A 23214-nucleotide genomic window follows, 5' to 3' on the forward strand; every position below is an offset into this window, starting at 1 on the left:
TATCACTGAAGTTATTTTGGAATCAATACGCTGCCTTCGAAAAGTATTCAGACCCCTTGACCTTTTCACATTTTATTATGTTACAGCTTTATTCTAAAATTGATTAAATTATTTTGTTCTCCGAATACACACAATGCACCATAATGACATCACAATACCCTATAATGACATCACAATACCTCATAATGACATCACAATACCCCATAATGACAAAGCAAAAACAGGTTATTCAAAATGTTTGCTCATTTATTTTTTTTAAAGAAGAAAAAAAAGAAACGGTAATCTCACATTTACAGAAGAACCTTGGTAGATAGTATTCAGACCCTTTACTCAGCACTCTGTTGAAGCACCTTGGCAGATAGTATTCAGAGCCTCAATACCTTGTTGAAGCACCTTGGCAGATAGTATTCAGAGCCTCAATACCTTGTTGAAGCACCTTGGCAGATAGTATTCAGAGCCTTGACTCAGCACTCTGTTGAAGCACCTTGGCAGATAGTATTCAGAGCCTTGACTCAGCACTCTGTTGAAGCACCTTGGCAGATAGTATTCAGAGCCTTGACTCAATACCTTGTTGAAGCACCTTGGCAGATAGTATTCAGAACCTTTACTCAGCACTCTGTTGAAGCACCTTGGCAGATAGTATTCAGAGCCTTGACTCAATACCTTATTCAAGCACCTTGGCAGATAGTATTCAGAGCCTTGACTCAATACCTTATTGAAGCACCTTGGCAGATAGTATTCAGAACCTTTACTCAGCACTCTGTTGAAGCACCTTGGCAGCGATTACAGCCTCAATTCATCTTGGGTATGACGCTACAAGCTTGGCACACCTGTATTTGGGGAATTTCTCCCATTCTTCTCTGCAGATCCTCTCAAGCTCTGTCAGGTTGGATGGGGAGCGTCGCTGCACAGCTATTTTCACGTCTCTCCAGAGATGTTCGATCTGGTTCAAGTCCGGGCTCTGGCTGGACCACTCAAGGACATTCAGAGACTTGTCCCGAAGCCACTCCTGCACTGTCTTGGCTCGGGAGTTTGACAACAACCACCCGAGCCACTGCCTGTTCACCCCGCTATCATCCAGAAGGCAAGGTCAGTACAGATGCATAAAAGCTGGGACCGAGAGACTGAAAATCAGCTTCTATCTCAAGGCCATCAGACTGTTAAACAGCGATCACTAACATTGAGTGGCTGCTGCCAACATACTGACTCAAATCTCTAGCCACTTTAATAATTAAAAGTTGAATCTAATAAATGTATCACTAGTCACTTTAAACAATGTCACTTTATATAATGTTTACACACCCTACATTACTCATCTGATATGTATATACTGTACTCTATACCATCTACTGCATCTTGCCTATGCCGTTCTGCCATCGCTCATCCATATATTTACATGTACATATTCTTATTCATTCCTTTACACTTCTGTGTATAAGGTAGTTGTTGTGGAATTGTTAGATTACTTGTTAGATATTACTGCACGGTCAGAACTAGAAGCACAAGCATTTTGCTACACTCACATTTACATCTGCTAACCATGTGTATGTGACCAATATAAATTGATTTGGTTTGATTTGTGTGCTTAGGTTCCTGTTGGAAGGTGAACCTTCGCCCTCGTTTGAGGTCCTGAGTGCTCTGGAGCAGGTTTTCTTCAAGGATCTCTCTGTACTTTGCTCCATTCATCTTTGCCTCGATCCTGACTAGTCTACCAGTCTTCCTGCCAGCTGAACAACATCCCCACAGCATAATGCTGCTAGCACCATACTTCACCGTAGGGATGGTGCCAGGTTTCCTCCAGACGTGATGCTTGGCATACAGGCCAAAGAGTTAAATCTATGTTTCATCAGTCTAGAGAATCTTGTTTTTCGTGGTCTGAGAGTCTTTAGGTGCCTTTTGGCAAACTCCAAGAGGGCTGTCATGTGCCTTTTACTGAGGAGTGGCTTCCGTCTAGTCACTCTACCATAAAGGCCTGATTGGACGAGTGCTACAGAGATGGTTGTCCTGGAATGTTCTCCCATCTCCACAGAGGAACTCTGGAGTTCTATCAGAGTGAACATCCGGTTCTTGGTCACCTCCCTGACCAAGACCCTTCTCCCCCGATTGCTCAGTTTGGCTGGGCGGCTCTAGAAAGAGTCTTGGTGGTTCCAAACTTCTTACATTTAAGAATGGTGGAGGCCTCTGTGTTCTTGGGGACCTTCAATGCTGCAGACATTCTTTGGTACCCTTCCCCAGATCTGTGCCTCGACACAATCCTGTCTCGGAGCTCTACGGACAATTCCTTCAAGCTCATAGCTTGGTTTTTGCTCTGACATCCACTGTTAACTGTGGACCTGCCGGGCCGGCAGGGTAGCCTAGTGGTTAGAGCGTTGGAATAGTAACCGGAACGTTGCAAGTTCAAACCCCTGAGCTGACAAGGTACAAGTCGTTCTACCCCTGAACAGGCAGAAAACCCACTGTTCCTAGGCCATCATTGAAAATAAGAATTTGTTATTAACTGACTTGCCTGGTTAAATAAAGGTAAAAATAACAATCTCAATTGGGTTGAGGTCAGGTGATTGTGGAGGCCAGGTCATCTGATGCAGCACTCCATCATTCTCCTTCTTGGTCATATAGCCATTACACAGCCTGGAGGTGTGTTGGGTCATTGTCCAGCTGAACAACAAATTATTCTCCCACTAAGCGCAAACCAGATGGGGTGGCATGTGCCTTGAGATCTGAATAAATCACCAATACTGTCACCAGCAAAGCACCATCACACCTCCTCCTCCATGCTTCACGGTAGGAACCACACATGCAGAGATCATCCGTTCACCTACTTTGCGTCTCACATAGACACGGCGGTTAGAACCAAAAATCTAACATTTGGACTCATCTTCTATACACCACCCCTACCTTGTCACAACACAACTGATTGGCTCAAATGCATTAAGAAGGAAAGAAATTCCACAAATTCCCTTTTAACAAGACACACCTGTTAATTGAAATACATTCCAGGTGACTTCCTCATGAAGCTGGTTGAGAGAATGTGTGAAAAACTGTCATCAAGGCTAAGGCTACTTTGAAGAATCCAAAATATAAAATATATTTTGATTTGTTTAACACTTTTTTGGTTACTACATGATTCCATATGTGTTATTTCATAGTTTTGACGTCTTCACTATTATTCTACAATGTAGAAAATAGTAAAAATAAAGAAAAACCTTTGAATGAGTAGGTGTGTCCAAACTTTAGACTGCTACTGTAGAATTATAGATACACAACTGTAGGGCTTTACTATACCCCATAAACAAGGAGATCAGAGATCATAGACATCCAAGATTACCCCTGGTGTTTCTCAACCAGCTCACGTTCCCTCCTCTGTCATCCCAAAGTGCACCTTTGGCGTTACTTGATTTGTATACAGGCAGCCGCACACATAATTGCGTGAGTAACTATTAAAGGTATATCTGTATCACACAGGTGAAGTTCCTCGTTCTCCAGTCTGATTTGCATATGGAGGGCCCACGCTGGCTAGCAGCTTCTGTATTGGAAGAAAAGAGTCATTGTGTTACTGTCAAGTGGACAGTGCAGAGCCGTTGTCTTACTATCACGTGGACAGTACTGACCCGTTTTAAATCTCTCTGTTACCATCCTCATCCTAGCAGGAATGTCTGTAAGTAGATGTGTTATAGTGAGACTATAAAGAGTCAAGAGGAAGGGGGAGGGAGATGAAGATCAAGAAGAGAAAGCTATAGGAGATAGAAAGTGTTTTTTCGCATTGTTTGTAACTCATTTTATACATAATGTTGCTGCTACCGTCTCTTATGACCGAAATTAGCTTCTGGATATCAGAACAGCGATTGCTCACCTCGAACTGGATGAAGATTTTTCTTTAAGGAGTCTGGCGCGAAGGATTTACTGCTTCTCTGAGACCAGGCCCAAATCCCCATCATTCTCTGGGACCAGGCACAAATCCCCATCATTCGCTTGAAGAAAAGACGGAAATACAGGGGGTGGAGATCGGGGTGCCTTGTGAGAATTCGTCGGTGAGTGGGTAACACACCTCTACCATCCGTACTATTGGCCAATGTGCAATCACTGGAGAATAAACTGGATGATCTCCGTCCGAGACTACCAACTGGAGATTAAGAACTATAATATTTTATGTTTCACCGAGTCGTGGCTGAACGAGATCAGAGACCTGGCAGTGAGCAAGACAAAGGAGCTGATCATGGACTACAGGAAAAGGAGGGACGAACACACCCACATTCACATAGACAGGGTTGTAGTGGAACGGGTCGAGAGTTTCAAGTTCCTTGGTGTCCACATCACCTACACATATCACACCCATCATGGTCCAAACACACCAAGACAGTGGTGACTGTCTTGGCTCTAACATTATTTGGCATGGGTCCCCAGATCCTCAAAAAGTTCTACAGCTGCACCATTGAGAGCATCCTGACCGACTGCAACTGCTTGGAATCCAACCGCAAGGCACTACAGAGGGTAGTGGGAACGGCCGAGTACATCACAGGGGCCAAGCTTCCTGCCATCCAGGACCTATATACTAGGCGGTGTCAGAGGAAGGCCCAAATTGTCAAAGACTCCACTTACCCAAGTCATAGACTGTTCTCTCTGCTACCACACGGCAAGCGATACCGGAGCACCAAGTCTGAGTTCAAAGACTCCTCAACAGCTTCTATCCTCAAGCCATAAGACTGCTGAACAATTAATCAAATGGCCACCCGAATGATTAATCGAATGCCCCCCCCCCCCTCTTGTTTTTACACTGCTGCTACTCGTTGTTATCTATGCATTGTCACTTTATCCCTTCCTATATGTACAAATTACTGTACCCCCGAACACTGACTAGGGACAAGTACCCCCTGTATATAGCCTTGTTATTGTTATTTTATTGTGTTACTTTTTTTATTTTTATTTTTAACTTTAGTTTATTTAGTAAATATTTTCTTAACTCCATTTCTTGAACTGCATTGTTGTTTAATGGCTTGTAAGTAAGCATTTCATGGTAAGGTCTACAACCTGTTGTATTCAGCATTTCACGGTAAGGTCTACAACCTGTTGTATTCAGCATTTCACGGTAAGGTCTACAACCTGTTGTATTCAGCATTTCACGGTAAGGTCTACAACCGGTTGTATTCAGCATTTCACGGTAAGGTCTACAACCTGTTGTACTCAGCATTTCACGGTAAGGTCTACAACCTGTTGTATTCAGCATTTCACGGTAAGGTCTACAACCTGTTGTATTCAGCATTTCACGGTAAGGTCTACAACCTGTTGTACTCAGCATTTCACGGTAAGGTCTACAACCTGTTGTATTCAGCATTTCACGGTAAGGACTACAACCTGTTGTATTCAGCATTTCACAGTAAGGTCTACAACCTGTTGTATTCAGCATTTCACGGTAAGGTCTACAACCTGTTGTATTCAGCATTTCACGGTAAGGTCTACAACCTGTTGTATTCAGCATTTCACGGTAAGGTCTACAACCTGTTGTATTCAGCATTTCACGGTAAGGTCCACAACCTGTTGTATTCAGCATTTCACGGTAAGGTCTACAACCTGTTGTATTCAGCATTTCACGGTAAGGTCTACAACCTGTTGTACTCAGCATTTCACGGTAAGGACTACAACCTGTTGTATTCAGCATTTCACGGTAAGGTCTACAACCTGTTGTATTCAGCATTTCACGGTAAGGTCTACAACCTGTTGTATTCGGCCGCATGTGACAAATAACATTTGATTTGATGTGAGTGAAAGATAGATGAGATAAAAGTGAAGCGAGAACAGTCAGTAGTGTAAGTCTTTGTCAGGTTAGAAATGGATATCGTTTAAACATTGACCAGACTTACTCAAGCAGAACAACCTGTCCAGGCCCTTTAGCAATCCCAACATTTAGTTAAGGTTTAGTTGTGTTTCGTCAGCTAAAAGCTGAATAAAGCTGTTTTATTGTATAAAGTATAACAACAAATCAGCACATTAAAGGGTAGTGGAGGAGATGGCGTGTGATCAGGGAGTTGAAGCAGATCTGATAGCATTGAGACTGCAGGAAGTGTTGATGGAGATGATCAGATGAGTATGAGCATTCACTCGTACATTTCTGAGGCCCAGAGCCTTGTCCCATCTAAGACCCTCCCTTTCCCTCTCTTTATCAAGCTGTGGATCAGAGGACATTGGTCTTTAATCCTGACATTTGATTAAGGATTAGTTCCAAGAGCCTGAGGATTTTTTTTTTTAATATCCTGACCTAGCCCGATGGGCCCACACCACCCTGCTCCATCCATGCCCTCAATGACTGTGGGATGTTGTCTGTGAGACTCCAGTTAAGCATGCTGTTAGGGCTAAAGGCTAATAAAACGCTGTCCACATGTAATTCGGGATCACATTTCAGCATATATATCCCTTTTTTTTTTTGGTTTACAAAGATTAAGGTTATTGAGAATTGATACAGCAGTAATGTCCACTTTCTTACAGCGTGTACCAAAACAAGCTGCAGAAATGTATGAGTCACTTTAATAATCAAGACAACTTTTACAATTCAAAGCACATAAATCGTTTCATAGACAGAGATAAGCTATAGGCTACCGTATATTTTAAATTGAATTTATTTTCAAGATAGATAGCGTGTATTTGTATTTTTAACTGTGCATATTCAGACCATCTCTAGGCTTACTTACTCCGCTACTTTCCGGAAGAGTAAAAAAAAAAAAAAAAAACTGCCCTCAAAGATATCCGTGTCTTCATTGATGTGACAGTGCCAGTGCCAAGAGTCAGAGAGGAAGTTCCTCATCTACAGTTAGATGCGAGCCGACGCACTAACTTCCTCGTATACAACTAAAACAGGACTTTCTGTCGGAATTGTTATCACGAGTCGGGATGGAAGAGCGGACATAAAATTAAATACAAATAAGTGCTTTCTAAAGAATACAAGTAATTCAAGGTTAGAAGACCATTTGGCCATATAGCGGCCAAGGATTATACAGCTGGTTGGAACGAGGTAATTCCCTCTCATTTTTTTATTCTAGACCACGAAGGTGAATATGTATAACCTACTCACTGATATTCATAGACAATATGCATTTCTTAAATAAGACGACGAACAGATGGATGGATGTTTTCTTAAACGGTTCCCATCTGGGTCATTCAGTGGTATTATGAAAATTGCGCATTAAAGGGATTTATGACCGTGTTATTATGTATGACTATATTACGGTGTTTGCTATTGGTTTATGTATGTAATTCCTACACTGATGATAGTTGAGAAACTACAGAATTATGATGTTCACATAAATGGTGGTAAAGGTGAAATGTATTTTAACTGTTTCTTAATTTAAAAAAAAATATATATATACATAAGTCTTTACTGTCCATTTTAGCTCAGAAATGTTGAGAAGTAGCCTATTTCTTTTCCATTTTGCTGAGCCTTCTTTTTGCCTAGGCTAATGTAAAGAGGAACCAAAAGTTATTGCTTATCCTACGGACTCAACACCGAATACGATATTCACATTGTGTATTCACAGGTGCAACACCTATTCATGGCTTGTAAATCTATTTATTGAGGGAAAACACAATCTTAGAAAAAAATGGGTTTGAAAAGGGTTATTCGGCTGTTCCCATAGGAGAACCCTTTTTTGGTTCCAGGTAGAACTCTTTTTGGTTCCAGGTAGAACTCTTTTTGGTTCCATGTAGAACCCTTTGTGTAAAGGGTTCTACATGGAACTCAAAAAAGTTTCTACGTGGAAACAAAATGGTTTTACTTGGAACCAAAAGGGGTTCCTCAAAGGGTTCTCCTATGGGAACAGCAGAAGAACCCCTTTAGGAGTGTAGTAATGGTGCATTTTTTTAAAACTAAGTAAACACCATAATAATTGATTACTACTATTTTTTTTAATCAATGCTAATCTTGCATGGATATCTGATGAGTCAATCTACTCTATATTTAAGACCCAATTTGCTTTATAGCACATTATGATTGCATCAACTTGTGCTGGAAAACCTCACATTTCCTCACATTTACGCTGACAGTAGTTCCTATAGTTCTATCAGTGTTTCATCAGGTCAAGTGTGTCTCTAGTTTCTACTTCAGGAAACAGGAAGTCAATACTTAATGTTGGAGAAGCCTATCAGAGAACCTCGTGCCATACTGCCACTCTCCTAATTGCAGAGACAAATCCTCCCAATGCAAAGTGTCCTGTGTGTATGGTGCTTGGGGACATGGCATTGCAGTGTGTGTGCGTGCGAGGTGAGCAGGGGAGGTTTAGCAGTGCAGTTTTTCCTTTTCACATGGTGTCCAGTCCCAGTTTCAAACGCCTGCCGCCTGCCCTGCGTCAGATGCCATGATAGCAGTTAGGGCCAGAGGCACACATGATGCAGGGCTTCCACAGCTCACTAGATTTACATCCGTGGGCAATATGGTGTGTTGGAGACAGACAGGCAAACAGACAGACACTCCCAGAGACCTGAGGAGGATGGTTGGAGGTGCTATTAGGGGCTGATTTGTTCAAGAGACTGCAGGAGAGATGGATGGAGAGGACAAGGATAAGCTTGTACGGTCTGGGCTTCACCTCCAGTTAACTTCCTCTGTACATGAAGTGCATGCCATGTGTGTCATGGCTTTATTAGATTCATGGAGGACGAATTGATCAATATGAGTCTGAGGAGGTTTGTAAACGGATGAGAATCCTTGGACTACTGGGCGGGCTGACACTCAAGAAGAAATGTCTTCTCCTGAGATTCAGGGGTGTGGCTTCCTATAGGCTACCTGTAATTTGGGAACATTGGCATAAGGATAATCTGAACCTTTTCCATTCACAATAACCATACACATTCTGTGTTTTATTTTTATTTTTATTTTTTTTGTGGTGGTGGTGTTTGAGTGTACTATGTAAGTGAAACATTTTTGAGAATAGGAAATCAGTTTTCACTTTGTCTCCAGCATCTTCACGAATCAGTTTTTGGGGGATTTGCATTATCTGCCTATGAACTGTGGAAATGAAAACTATGTAATCATAAACAGGTTTGCTGGAAGTTAAACTTGAACTTATCCTCCCTGTAAAAGCTAACAGATCAAGCGAAGAGGAACACCATTTAAATGGAAAAGGGAAGTGAATATTTACACCATTATTTTTGATCAAGTGGTTGTATGCAGATAGATACAGCCATGTGTATTTGACCAGTTAGGTTGACGAAGAACACGTGCTCGTTTACAGCCAACACCCTGAGGAATAGTTACCAAGGGAGAGGAGAGGCGGATGAATTAGCCAATTGGAAGCTTTGCGTAACTGTTTAAAGAGAAACATTCTCCATGACTATGTCATGAGATATATGGCTGTCATCCAGCAGCAATCCTCCACATCCTAAAATACTGAGTGCAGTAAAATGTGTTCAGGGCCCATATTCACAAAGTGTCTCAGAGTACTGATCTAGGGTCAGTTTTCCATTTTAGATCATAATGAATATGATTATATGGACACGGGGAGACATGATCCTAGATCTTTATCTTGGCCAGGTCGCAATTGTAAATGAGAACTTGTTCTCAACTTGCCTACCTGGTTAAATAAAGGTAAAATAAAATAAATAAAATCATAAAGAATATGAATATATGGACATGGGGAGATGTGATCGTAGATCAGCTCTCTACGAGAAAATAACCTCTATGATGACTTCAGTCACATTTTCTTCTGTTAGGTTACAGTAATAGCTCTCAGATGCTTTCTCTCTCTCTCTCTCACTCTCACTCTCACTCTCTCTCTCTCTCTCTCGCTCTCGCTCTCTCTCTCTCTCTCTGATAAACATCACTTCCTTCTCTCATCAGTTTTAAAAGTAGAATTTTGAAAGTGTTCTATGAACATTTGTGTTAGTAGTTTGCCTTAGTCACAGTGAAGTAATTCATGCCAGATTTATCCTATAAGGTGTCAACAACATACACTCACTCATCCATGCTAATATCACAGTGTTGTTTCCATCCCTCTCCTTGCCCAAACCTGGGATTGAACCAGCAACCCTCTAAACACATCAATAACTGCCTCCCACTTAGCATCGCTACCTATCGCTCCACGAAAGCCTCAAGCTACTTCAAGGTCTTAGAGTGATTGACATCACGGATTGAAACGCTACTAGCGCCCACCACTAACTATAGTAGCTAGCCTTTTCTCACCGGTTACACTCACGCTGTGGTGAAGGTCTATTCCCACTGTAACTTAAAGGTCTCTCTAGCTCTCAATCTCTCTGCCGCTCTCTCCTACTCTCACCCGTTGAATACTCCAGTTCCTCTGTTTATGTTAACACAGATGAACCAGAAAATGACAGTCCTGTATCTCTCACACAGACAAAGCTCTGTTCAATCAGAAGAATTCCCCCTCTCTCTAATGTCCCTTTTTAAAATATTTTACACAGACCAAATTGACTCCACCCACAGATCCTATGACTCCACCCACATATCATATGACTCCACCCACAGATCATATGACTCCACCCACAGACCATATTGACTCCACCCACAGATCCTATGACTCCACCCACAGATCCTATGACTCCACCCACAGATCCTATGACTCCACCCACAGATCATATGACTCCACCCACAGACCATATTGACTCCACCCACATATCCTATGACTCCACCCACATATCCTATGACTCCACCCACAGATCCTATGACTCCACCCACAGACCATATTGACTCCACCCACAGATCCTATGACTCCACCCACAGACCATATTGACTCCACCCACAGATCCTATGACTCCACCCACAACGCTACTAAAGTTACAGTTTTATGTGAAAAACAAAGAGTTCTTCATGCCACCTCTGGTGTCCCAAAGGCGTGGCTGGGTGTTGCTAGTTTGGTGTCGCTCTGGTGATTCGGAAGACTTCTAGAATTGTTTTGCTTCCAAAAAGCTGTGTGACATGTAGACTTGTGTGGGAAACAGGATGTAGTGAAAGTAAACTCAAACAGTAGCGTACAGTAAATGACATTGTATTCTGACTGATATTTTCTGAAACAACAAATTGTTAGGTTCTTCCACCATGGGCTGCGTGGGGTCCAAGGAGCAGCAGGATCCCAGCAGCAAAGGAGTGAATGATGACACTCTGAGCCGGACTCAGCCAGCCCACTATGTCAAAGACCCCACCACTGGGACCAAGGCTGTGAGTGAAAACCTGGGCGTGATGATGGTGATGATGATGATGATGGTGGTGATGATGATGGTGATGATGATGATGGTGATGATGGTGGTGGTGACGATGACGATAAGGATGGTGATGAGAAATCGATGAAAGATCAGTAGGGGACATGGTCATTGAAAAGGGAAATTCTAATGAGTTATATTTATCATTGTCACTGAGACAACATAGTGAAAAGTAACGTGTTAGCCTCCCTACAATATGACTATGCACAGAGTATTGATATGTGAGGTGCATTACCCATATAACTCATGTTCTAACTAGTTGTTGCTTTTGCATAACTGCTAGACTCTCCTCTGTTGCCAAATGCACAGTAAGTGACTGATCTGTAAGTCGGTTTCCCTGAGTGTCTAGGGTGGTCAATACTTCCTGTGTGTTTACAGTAAAGCGACTGTAAGCGCTGAAATTCTGAATGAGGAAGGGGAAGTAACATCCAATGAATGCAGAAATTCATTTTGTGATCATTGTTTGAACAGACATTGAATTTGCATGTACATTTTAGTCATTTGCAGAGTCCCTCTGATCCAGAGCGACTTACTGGTTAATGCGTCCATAGCTAGGTGAGGACAATCACATATCACAGGTCATAGTAAGGAAATGTTTTCCTCAATAAAGCAACTCTCAGCAAAGTCAGTGCTCGTGAGAAAAGACAAGAGTGAGCGTTAGTGCAACAAAGGCAAAAATGTTGTTTAAAAATATTATTAAAATATTTTCAGGGGGGGGGGGGGGGTGTCTCTTTCTGTTTTCTGTCCGTTTATCTCACTTTTACGTCATCTGTCATTTGACCCGTCATTATCTTCTCCCTTTTGTTCACTTTCTCCCAACTACATTTCCTATTTCCTCGACTTCAATCTCTTTCTGTCTTTCACAGAATAGAACCATCTCCACTGGCCCTACAGTCCCCTCTGACGGTGAGTACGACACAGAGATGTGACAGTTGCTCACTTGAATTTGTGATGTAGGAACTATCACAGTGCTCAGCTTATCACACTGTATTTCCAGCAGTGACACGACATACTGTCAGCAGTGACACGACATACTGTCAGCAGTGACACGACATACTGTCAGCGTGAACCGGCAAGCTGTTTGTTGTCGTGTAGTTCTAGACTTATGGCTGAGGATGAAAGTGAAAGAGGGGGAGAGCGTGTAGTTTGAGATAGCCCCCATTTAGAGTTTCACCACACTCAGAGTTTCAGCACACGAGACAGCAGATGATCTCTCCACAGCTTTACCAGTAAAGCAGCCAGACAGGAAGTGACCTATTGTTGTTTTTAAACATGTAAGAATTGCACTTGATGGCACCCACAAACACAAAGTCTCTCTTTGTCATATGTGTGCATGCATTTAATTTATTTTTATTTTTATACACACACACACACACACACACACACACACACACACACACACACACACACACACACACACACACACACACACATTCTCTGCCCCTCCCCCTCCAGGTCCTGAGAGCATTGCTATCGCACTGTATGACTATGAGGGTATAAATGATGGAGACCTGGGCTTCAAGAAGGGAGACAAGCTTAAAATCTTACAGGAGTGAGTGTCTCTGACAATTATACATAAACATGATGCATTCATACCCCATACAGAGCACTGTATACAATACATATAATACATATTCCCCCACCTCTCACAATCTGTCTGTCTGTCTGTCTGTCTGTCTTGTCTGTCTCTCCCTCTATCTTTCTCTCTTTCTGTAGGTCTGGAGAATGGTGGAGAGCCCAGTCAATCAGCACAGGCCAGGAAGGCTTCATCCCCAGTAACTATGTAGCCATAGACAGCCTTGAAACCGAAGAGTAAGTATGTTCAAATCAAGCAAATTAAATCAAACTTCACAATGCGCCGAATACAGCAGGTGTAGTAGACCTTACAGTGAAATGCTTACTTACGAACAAGCCCTTAACCAACAATGCAGTTTAAAAAAAAATACGGATAAGAAAAATATATAAAAGTAATTAAAGAGCAGCAGTAAAATAAAAATAGCGAGACTATTTACAGAGTCAATGTGCTGGGGCACCGGTTAGTTGAGGTGATATGTACATGTAGGTAGAGTTATTAAAGTGACTATGCAGATGATGATAACAGACAGTAGCAGCAGTGTAAAATAGGAGTGGGGGGGGAGGGGGGGGTCACGCAAATAGTCTGGGTAGCCATTTGACAAGGTGTTCAGGAGTCTTATGGCTTGGGGGTAGAAGCTGTTTTAGAAGCCTCTTGGACCTAGACGGCGCTCCCGTACTGCTTGCCGTGCGGTAGTAGAGAGAACAGTCTATGGCTAGGGTGGCTGGAGTCTTTGACCATTTTTAGGGCCTTCCTCTGACACCGCCTGGTATAGAGGTCCTGGAAGGCAGGAAGCTTGGCCCCAGTGATGTACTGGGCCGGTCGCACTACCCTCTGTAGCGCCTTGCGGTCAGAGGCTGAGCAGTTGCCATACCAGGCAGTGATGGTGCAGCTGTATAACTTTTTGAGGATCTGAGGGCCCATGACAAACCTTTTCAGTCTCCTGAGGGGGAATAGGTTTTGTCGTGCCCTCTTCACAACTGTCTTGGTGTGCTTGGACCATGTTAGTTTGTTGGTGATGTGGACACCAAGGAACTTGAAGCTCTCAACCTGCTCCACTGCAGCCCCGTCGATGAGAATGGGGACGTGCTTGGTCCTCTTTTTCCTGCAGTCCACAATCATCTCCTTTGTCTTGATCACGTTGAGGGAGAGGTTGTTGTCCTGGCACCAGTTGAGGGAGAGGTTGTTGTCCTAGCACCCCACGACCAGGTCTCTGACCTCCTCCCTATAGGCTGTCTCATCGTTGCCGGTGATCAGGCCTACCACTGTTGTCTCATCTGCAAACTTAATGATGGTGTTGGAGTCGTGCCTGGCTGTGCAGTCATGAGTGAACAGGGAGTTCAGGGGGGGACTGAGCACACACCCCTGAGGAGCCCCTGTGTTGAGGATCAGTGTGACGGATGTGTTGTTACCTACCCTTACCAACTGGGGGCGGCACATCAGGAAGTCCAGGATCCAGTTGCACAGGGAGGTGTTTAGTCCCAGGGTCCGTAGCTTAGTGATGAGCTTTGAGGGCACTATTGTGTTGAACTCTGAGCTGTAGTCAATGAATAACATTCTCACATAGGTGTTCCTTTTGTCTAGGTGGGAAAGGGAATGCAATAGAGTGCAATAGAGATGTCATCATCTGTGGATATGTTGGGGCGGTTTGTGGGATAATGGTGTTGATGTGAGCCATGACCAGCCTTTCGAAGCATTTCATGGCTACAGATGTGAGTGCTACGGGTCGGTAGTCATTTAGGCACGTTACCTTAGTGTTCATGGGCACAGGCATTATGGTGGTCTGCTTAAAAAATGTTGGTATTACAGACTCAGACAGGGAGAGGTTGAAAATGTCAGTGAAGACACTTGCCAGTTGGTCAGCGAATGCTCGCAGTACACATCCTGGTTATCCATCTGGCCCTGCGGCCTTGTGAATGTTGACCTGTTTAAAGGTCTTATTCACATCGGCTGCGGATAGCTTGATCATGCAGTCTTCCAGAACAGCTGGTGCTCTCATGCATGTTTCAGTGTTATTTGCCTCGAAGCGAGCATAGAAGTAGTTTAGCTCATCTGGTAGGCTTGTGTCACTGGGCAGCTCTCGGTGGTGCTTCCCTTTGTAGTCTGTAATGGTTGCAGGCCCTGCCACATCCGACGAGCGTCAGAGCCGGTGTATTACAATATGATCTTAGTCCTGTATTGACGCTTTGCCTGTTTGATGGTTTATCAGAGGGCATAGCTGGATTTCTTATAAGCTTCCGGGTTAGAGTGCCGCTCCTTTAGTGTGGATGTTTCATGTTATCCATAGCTTCTGGTTGGGGTATGTACGTACGGTCACTGTGGAGACGACGTCAACAAGGCACTTATTGATGAAACCAATGGCTGATGTGGTGTACTCCTCAATGCCATCAGAGGAATCCTGGAACATATTCCTGTGCTAGCAAAACAGTCCTGTAGCTTAGCATCTGGTTCATCTGACTACTTTCGTATTGAGCGAGTCACTGGTGCTTCCTGCTTTAATTTTTGCTTGTAAGCAGGAATTGGGAGGATAGAATTATGGTCAGATTTGCCAAATGGAGGGCGAGGGAGAGCTTTGTAAGCGTCTCTGTGTGAGGAGCAAAGGTGGTCTAGAGTTTTTTCCCCTCTGGTTTCACATTTAACATGCTGATAGAAATTTGGTAAAACAGATTTAAGTTTCCTTGCATTAAAGTCCCCGGCTACTAGGAGCGCCGCCTCTCGGTGAGCGTTTTCTTGTTTGTTTTTGGCAGAATACAGCTCATTCAATGCTGTCTTAGTGCCAGTCTCTGACTGCCACGTAAAAGAGCTAAAAATACATATGAAAACTCTCTAGGTAGATGGTGTGGTCTACAGCTTATCATGAGATACTCTACCTCAGGCGAGCAATAGCTCAAGATTTCCTTAGATATCATGCACCAGCTGTTATTTACAAAAAGACAGAGTCCACCGCCTCTTGTCTTATCAGACACCGCTGTTCTATCCTACCGGTACAGCGTATAACCAGCCAGCTGTATGTTGATAGTGTCGTCGTTCAGCCACGACTCCGTGAAGCATAAGATGTTACAGTTTTGAATGTCCCGTTGGTAGTTTAATCTACCGTGTAGGTCATCTATTTTATTGTCCAAAGATTGCACGTTTGCTAGCAGAATGGAAGGAAGTGGGGGTTTATTCGATCGCCTACGAATTCTCAGAAGGCAGCCCGCCCTCTGGACCCTTTTTCTCCGCCTCCTCTTCACACAAATCACGGGGATCTGGGCCTGTTCCTGAAAAAGCAGTATATCGTTCGGGTCTGCCTCGTCAGACTCGTTAAAGGAAAAAATGAATTCTGCCAGTCCGTGGAGAGTTACCACGGTCCTGATATCCAGAAGTTATTTTCAGTCATAAGAGATGGTAACGTCAACATTATGTACAAAATAAGTCGAAAAAAATGAGTTACAAACAACGCAAATAAACAAACAATAAAAACACAATCGGTAGGTAGCACATAAAAAGTTATCCAGTGTACTGTGTGAGTAGTTTGTGAGTAGTTTGTGAGTACTGTGTGAGTAGTTTGTGAGTAGTTTGTGAGTAGTGTGTGAGTAGTGTGTGAGTAGTGTGTGAGTAGTGTGTGAGTAGTTTGTGAGTAGTGTGTGAGTAGTGTGTGAGTAGTTTGTGAGTAGTGCTGCTCAAAGGAATCAGTCTGATATGACTTTCCCCGCCTTCAGGTGGTTCTTTAAAGGAGTGAGCAGGAAAGATGCAGAGAGGCAACTGCTGGCCTCAGGAAACAAAATGGGATCGTTTATGATCCGTGACAGTGAGACCACCAAGGGTGAGCAAGTTCAAAAGCTCTTATACATGTACATTATACAAGCGCCCTTTTAGACTTTAGCAAGCCGTGTCTCCTTCCTGCTATAGGCAGTTACTCCCTATCCGTGAGGGACAGTGATTCCCAATCAGGAGACACAGTCAAGCATTACAAGATCCGTACGCTGGACAACGGTGGCTTCTACATCTCCCCACGCATCACCTTCACCACTCTGCAGGAACTGGTCAGCCACTATAAGAGTGAGTGTCACGGCCTTCCACAACACACTAGAGAAGGGCTATTTCAATCTTATTAACCTAAGACAGTGTTTCCCAATCCTGGTCCTGGGGACCCCAAGGTGTGCACATTTTAGTTTTTGCCCTAGCACTACACAGCTGATTCAAATAATCAACAAATCATCAAGCTTTGATTATTTGAATCGGGCGTGTAATGCTAGGGCAAACTTCCAAAAGGTTCACCCCTTGAGGTCCCCAGGACCCGGATGAATAAACACTGCCCGACGAGGTCTGGAGTACTGCTGGTTTTCTGCTCTACATGAATCATTACTTGCACCTGGTGTCTCAGGTCTAAATCAGTCTCCGATTAGAGGCAGAAGAGTGAAACCTGCTCTGAGGTCCAGACTTGAATTCGAAGGCACTAGTGTCAACTGCTACTAAAGTTGATAGTGGATGTTGGAGATAACAGCCCCCTCTGCTGGCTGCCTGTTCTGAATATGGACACATTGTGTATTTGGCCTCCAGCAGTACTGACTTCCTATGGGTTTATTCATGTGTGTTATGTACAGTTCAATAATACTGAATGTATTTCATGTCCTGTATCTCCTTTGTGTGTGGATGTCATACTGGATGTGTTTGTTATTACCACAGAGCTGGGAGATGGTCTGTGCCAGGCCTTGACCAGCCCCTGTCTCAGTCCCAAGCCCCAGAAGCCCTGGGAGAAGGATGCCTGGGAGATTCCTCGGGAGTCCCTCAAACTGGACAGGAGGCTCGGGGCTGGCCAGTTCGGAGAAGTCTGGATGGGTGAGCTCCATGTCATTTAAAGCTTCTATTCTGTCATTCTGAGAAGGTTGTGTTTGGACTAATACTGGGAGATCAGTATGAGTTTTTATGTTGTTTTTTTAACCTTTATTTAACTATGCAAGTCAGTTAAGAACAAATTCTTATTTACAATGACGACCTACCCCGGCCTAACCGGGACGACGCTGGGCCAATTGTGCGCCGCCCTTTGGGACTCCCAATCACAGCCAAATGTGATACAGCCTGGATTCAAACCAGGGACTGTAGTGACACCTCTTGCACGGAGATGCAGTGCCTTAGACCACTGTGCCACTCAGGAGTTGTATATGTAGTCTGAAAACATTCTTGCTTTGTGGAGCATTGAACTGAGGTAACATAGGTCATGTGGTTTGACTTTGTGTCTTTTGCTGTAGCTACATACAACAAGCACACCAAGGTGGCAGTGAAGACCATGAAGCCTGGCACCATGTCGGTGGAGGCTTTCCTGGACGAGGCCAACCTGATGAAGGCCCTGCAGCACGACAAGCTGGTTCGTCTGAACGCTGTGGTTACCAAAGAGGAACCAATCTACATCATCACAGAGTACATGGAAAAGGGTGTGTGTACACCACAGTTTGACATTTTGTTTACATTTACATAACCACACGTCAGTGTATTTCTGTCACTGACTGTTTTTTGTGCGTGTGTGTGTGTGTGCATTTCTGTGTTTGTTTGTGTGTGCATTTCTGTGTTTGTGTGTGTGTGTGCATTTCTGTGCTTGTGTGTGCATTTCTGTGTTTGTGTGTGTGTGTGCATTTCTGTGTTTGTGCTTGTGTGTGCGTGCGTGTGTGTGTGCATTTCTGTGTTTGTGCTTGTGTGTGCGTGCATGTGTGTGCGCGCGTGTGTTTGTGCACGTGTGTGTGTGTGTGTGTGTTTAGGTAGTTTGCTGGACTTCTTGAAGAGTGATGAAGGGAACCGCGTTCAGCTCCCCAAACTCATTGATTTCTCAGCGCAGGTGAGATTCAGTTATGTCAAACTTAAATTGTCAGTCTGGATTTTTTTCTCTCCGAAATGGTATGGTTTTATATTCTCCCAGTCTTCTACTGTGGTAGAAGGGAAAAGAGAACCAAAGAAAAGGGAGGATGCTTTGATCTTGTTATACCCAATATCAAGCCACTCATTTGAATACTCTTCTGTTTCATGCCTTTGTTCTGGAGTACATGTTTTTCCTATTGTGGGCAGCATTTCAATATTCAAATCCTGTCTTTAGCTTGGCAGAAGAAGGTGTGTGTGGCAGAATGTGTTTGTAAACCAAATTCTTCATGCCAATGTTTTGCTGTTCTACAATATTGTGCTGTGAAAATTATTTTGACAAAGTATTAGACGCATCACAATGGAACATTTCAGTTTGAAACCTGCTCATACAGTATTTCCAGTTGTACACCTGTTGCTACAGATATCGAGAGGCAATGAGGAACTTAGGAACAGAAAAGCAGAACTTATGAACGCATGGGCATGTTTATGCCATCTGCTGTATGTAGTGAGGGGAGGTGAAGTGTGAGAATGAAACCAAAAATAAAAAAGATATTGAAATGGAATATGAGGAGTCGAGTTACAAAAAGAGAGAGAGAGAGAGAGAGAGGATCATTAAAAGAGAAGGGAACAGGAAGACAGATTGGTCTGCTCAGATTGAAATCTACTATGACAGATTTAGTTATGTTCAATTATTCCACTGAGATTGGTACACAGATAAGGCTTATCTAGTTGCGATAGAAATGTAAAGGTCATTTGGGATGGAGCTGACATATATATATCCAGTGTTTACCGTGAATGCAGTCTCCATGAATGCCAAAACATTGCCTTTAAATTTCAATAGCTTTATAGAGATGAACTTTAGCGATGTGGATGGAATACGTCAGTCAGTTTGTGTCTATATACATGTGTGAGAGAGATAGAAAAGAGAAAGAGAGGGGAAGAAATAAAGAACGATTGAAGGAGTGTATCAGAGAGAGAGAGAGAGAGAGAGAGAGAGAGCGAGAGGGGGGGGGGGCAGAGAGAGAGAGGTAGAGAGAGAGAGGGGGGCAGAGAGAGAGAGAGAGAGAGAGGAGGGGGCAGAGAGAGAGAGGTAGAGAGAGAGGGGGGCAGAGAGAGAGGTAGAGAGAGAGAGGGGGGGCAGAGAGAGAGAGAGAGGGAGGGGCAGAGAGAGAGAGAGAGAGGGGGGCAGAGAGAGAGAGGTAGAGAGAGGGGGGGCAGAGAGAGAGAGAGATAGGGGGGGGCAGAGAGAGAGAGAGAGAGGGGGGGATGAGAGAGAGAGAGAGGGGATGAGAGAGAGAGGTAGAGAGAGAGAGGGGGGTGCAGAGAGAGAGAGAGAGAGATAGGGGGGGCAGAGAGAGAGAGAGAGAGGGGGGATGAGAGAGAGAGAGAGGGGATGAGAGAGAGAGAGAGAGAGAGAGAGAGGATGAGAGGTGAAAGATCAAGCCTGATGGTAGTTGTAAGTTTAAAATGGGCCCAGATGGTCAGTATGAAAGGGAAATATTGTCCCAGTTGAGTTGATATCAGAGTAATCAGTGGTCGTAAATGACACGATTGGCAAATTGAAAGTCCTTTATCTTTATTACTATAGCTATCATTATCATTATTTTAAGTTTGAATGACTGATTATTTTATTGTCCTGTAGCAGAACCTAAAGGGAAAACAATAAATCAAATCAAATCAAATTTTATTTGTCACATACACATGGTTAGTAGATGTTAATGCGAGTGTAGCGAAATGCTTGTGCTTCTAGTTCCGACAATGCAGTAATAACCAACAAGTAATCTAGCTAACAATTCCAAAACTACTGTCTTATAGACACAAGTGTAAGGGGATAAAGAATATGTACATAAAGATATATGAATGAGTGATGGTACAGAGCAGCACAGGCAAGATACAGTAGATGGTATCGAGTACAGTATATACATATGAGATGAGTATGTAAACAAAGTGGCATAGTTAAAGTGGCTAGTGATACATGTATTACATAAGGATACAGTCGATAATAGATATATTTCACAATAAATCATTGAGAGCACTTGGGACATGAATTAATTGAAGCACCCATTCTCCTGCTTTCCTATTGTCTGAGGACATCCAACCATGTCTTTGTCCACAGATTGCAGAAGGTATGGCCTACATTGAGCAGAGGAACTATATCCACCGGGACCTGCGAGCCGCCAACATACTGGTGTCCAAGGCTCTGGTGTGCAAGATCGCTGACTTTGGCCTCGCCCGAATCATTGAGGACAATGAGTACACAGCCAGGGAGGGTAAGATCAGCATCTAGCAGTATCCCCTTGGTGAACAAGTATCTGTGTCACATAAAGGGGGGATTCAACTGACTGTGACATGACGGCTGAGTTAACCAATAATAGTACGGTAGAGTACAGTGGTTTGGAATTAGAATTAGAGAACAAGGGAAGTCAGAGTTGGAACAAGGAACTGTGGGATGCTGTATCAGAGGGACAGATATCATTGTGTCAGAGGGAAGTGTGAATGAGTGACATGGTTTGAATAGAAAACACAATGTTGAGACAAGCTGCTGTAATATCTTTTCAGTGACCGCAGGGGGCAGCAGACGTACAGTAAGAAAGCACTAATGTTGTTCCCTAACAGGAGCAAAGTTCCCCATCAAGTGGACGGCCCCAGAGGCAATCAACTACGGCTCCTTCACCATCAAATCAGACGTCTGGTCCTTTGGCATCCTACTGACAGAGATCATCAGCTATGGACGCACACCATATCCAGGTCTGAGGACCTGAATGAGAACAATGCCCTCTGCTGTACTTGCACTTGTACTGTACTGTGTGTTCATTGAACGATGAATGAAATGAATAAAGTGTAAAGTTCACAGTCTCGCCCTATAATGATGTGCTTCTGTGCTGGCTCTGTCATCTAGGGATGACGAACCCAGAAGTGATCCGCTCCCTGGAGAGAGGCTACCGAATGCAGCGCACCGACAGCTGTCCCCAGGAGCTCTACGACGTCATGTTGGAGTGCTGGAAGAACAAGCCCGAGGACCGTCCAACCTTTGAGTATCTTCAGAGTGTTCTGGAGGATTTCTACACCGCAACAGAGAGCCAGTACCAGCAACAGCCTTGAGCCAGTCAGAAAGATCCAGGCAGATACATAGCATCCTCTCATACTTCTATGTACCTGTATAGAGTAGCCTACAGACTGACCTACAGAGAAAAAAATGTTTTTTAGATGGTTCCTTATGAAATATGGCATTTTACTGTCGCTTTATGAATGATGACCTAACAAATTAATTACAGCGATTCATGACATGGCTGACTGTGATGGGTTTCAGAATTTTACTTTATTTAAATATATGAGTGGCCAGAAATAAATTTTAAAAAAAACTAGCCAAGGTTTAGCCTTTTTTATTGTGAATTTCCTATGTCTATGCCCAGTTCATATGTTGGAAAAGGCCATTTATATTCTGCCATAGACCGTTGAAACTATAATTCACTGAAATAGCACTTGAGTGCAACAGTATAATCTAGAATAATTCACTTATAAAACTATTTTTTTTGCCTATGTGGTAAGGGTCTTAATTTATTTTATCGGAGAGTAGCGTACTTGTTTGTCAAACCTCTATACTATCTCTATATGTAGGCAACACAAGGGAATAATGCGATGTGATGTGACATTTTTACACAAGTAAAATTAGATGTTGCTTGCATGTTTTTTTGTGGGGTTTTTTTTCTTCTATGTAGGCCACTGTCATCATTTGTCTAACATGGCTGAATAATTTGTGCACTGAGGTAACAGTTGACTGCACAGACATTGAATGTTGAATACAGGATGTGTGTTTTCATATGAATAATGCATTTCTTAACCAAATGCTTTTTGATATTTTCTTATAGATGCTTGTAAGTGCAATGACTGAAAGGTTGTGTTGAATAAAATGAATGAATAAAATCATATTGTGCTTATCATATTGTCATCAAATTGAACATGATGATCTGCAATTTTCTTGTAAGAGTAAAGACAAAATATGTCAGATTTTTCAATGTATGAATGACGATATGAAGGAGATTTTATCAGATTTTTTAACAACCTGCTTGAAGTCAAACAAGCACAAACAATCTACATACAAACACATTTTGAACAGATGTACACTGAACATAAATATAAACACAACATGTAAAGTGTTGGTCCCATGTTTCATGAGCTGAAATAAAAGATCCCAGAAATGTTCCATATGCACAAAAAAGCTTACTTCTCTAAAATAAAAAAAATTAAAATGTGTTTACATCCCTGTTAGCGAGCATTTCTCCTTTGCCAATATAATGGTATGGGCAGGCATACGCTACAGAAAGCGAACACAATTACATTTTAACAATGGCAATTTGAATACACAGAGATACTGTGACAAGATCCTGGGGCCCATTGTAGCCAAGTGGTTAGAGGTGTCAGGTAGCCTAATGGTTAGATCATTGGGCCAGTAACCGAAAGGTTGCTAGATTGAATCCCTGAGCCGACAAGGTAAAAATCTGTCGTTTGGCCCCTGAACGAGGCAGTTAACCCACTGTTCCTAGGCCGTCATTGTAAATAATATTTTTTTCTTAACTGAATTTCCTAGTTAAATAAAATAAAACTGTCATGCCATT

The 23214-nt window shown here is 43.1% G+C and overlaps 1 protein-coding gene across 1 annotated transcript; it reads left to right on the top strand.

Moving 5' to 3' along the window:
* The first annotated feature begins 6797 nt into the window (after positions 1–6797).
* Positions 6798–22543, top strand: LOC110492657 (tyrosine-protein kinase HCK). Its single transcript, XM_021567092.3, has 13 exons — positions 6798–7000; positions 11022–11152; positions 12060–12099; positions 12649–12745; positions 12910–13005; positions 16468–16571; positions 16658–16807; positions 17435–17587; positions 17998–18180; positions 18502–18578; positions 20715–20868; positions 21215–21346; positions 21498–22543. The coding sequence occupies exons 2-13, from the start codon at positions 11033–11035 to the stop codon at positions 21698–21700; spliced, it is 1509 nt and encodes a 502-aa protein (XP_021422767.1). The 5' UTR covers positions 6798–7000; positions 11022–11032; the 3' UTR covers positions 21701–22543.
* Positions 22544–23214: the final 671 nt, after the last annotated feature.

This window comes from Oncorhynchus mykiss, chromosome 16 (genome assembly GCF_057628025.1).
Source record: "Oncorhynchus mykiss isolate SJ-2025 chromosome 16, ASM5762802v1, whole genome shotgun sequence".
Classification (NCBI taxonomy): domain Eukaryota; kingdom Metazoa; phylum Chordata; class Actinopteri; order Salmoniformes; family Salmonidae; genus Oncorhynchus; species Oncorhynchus mykiss.

Excerpts from the sequence above, each read along its gene's own strand:
- LOC110492657 (XM_021567092.3), top strand. The coding sequence starts at position 11,033 with ATGGGCTGCGTGGGGTCCAAGGAGCAGCAGGATCCCAGCAGCAAAGGA. Across the intron at positions 18,579-20,714 it reads TCATTGATTTCTCAGCGCAG|ATTGCAGAAGGTATGGCCTA; the intron begins GTGAGATTCAGT and ends CTTTGTCCACAG. Across the intron at positions 20,869-21,214 it reads TGAGTACACAGCCAGGGAGG|GAGCAAAGTTCCCCATCAAG; the intron begins GTAAGATCAGCA and ends GTTCCCTAACAG.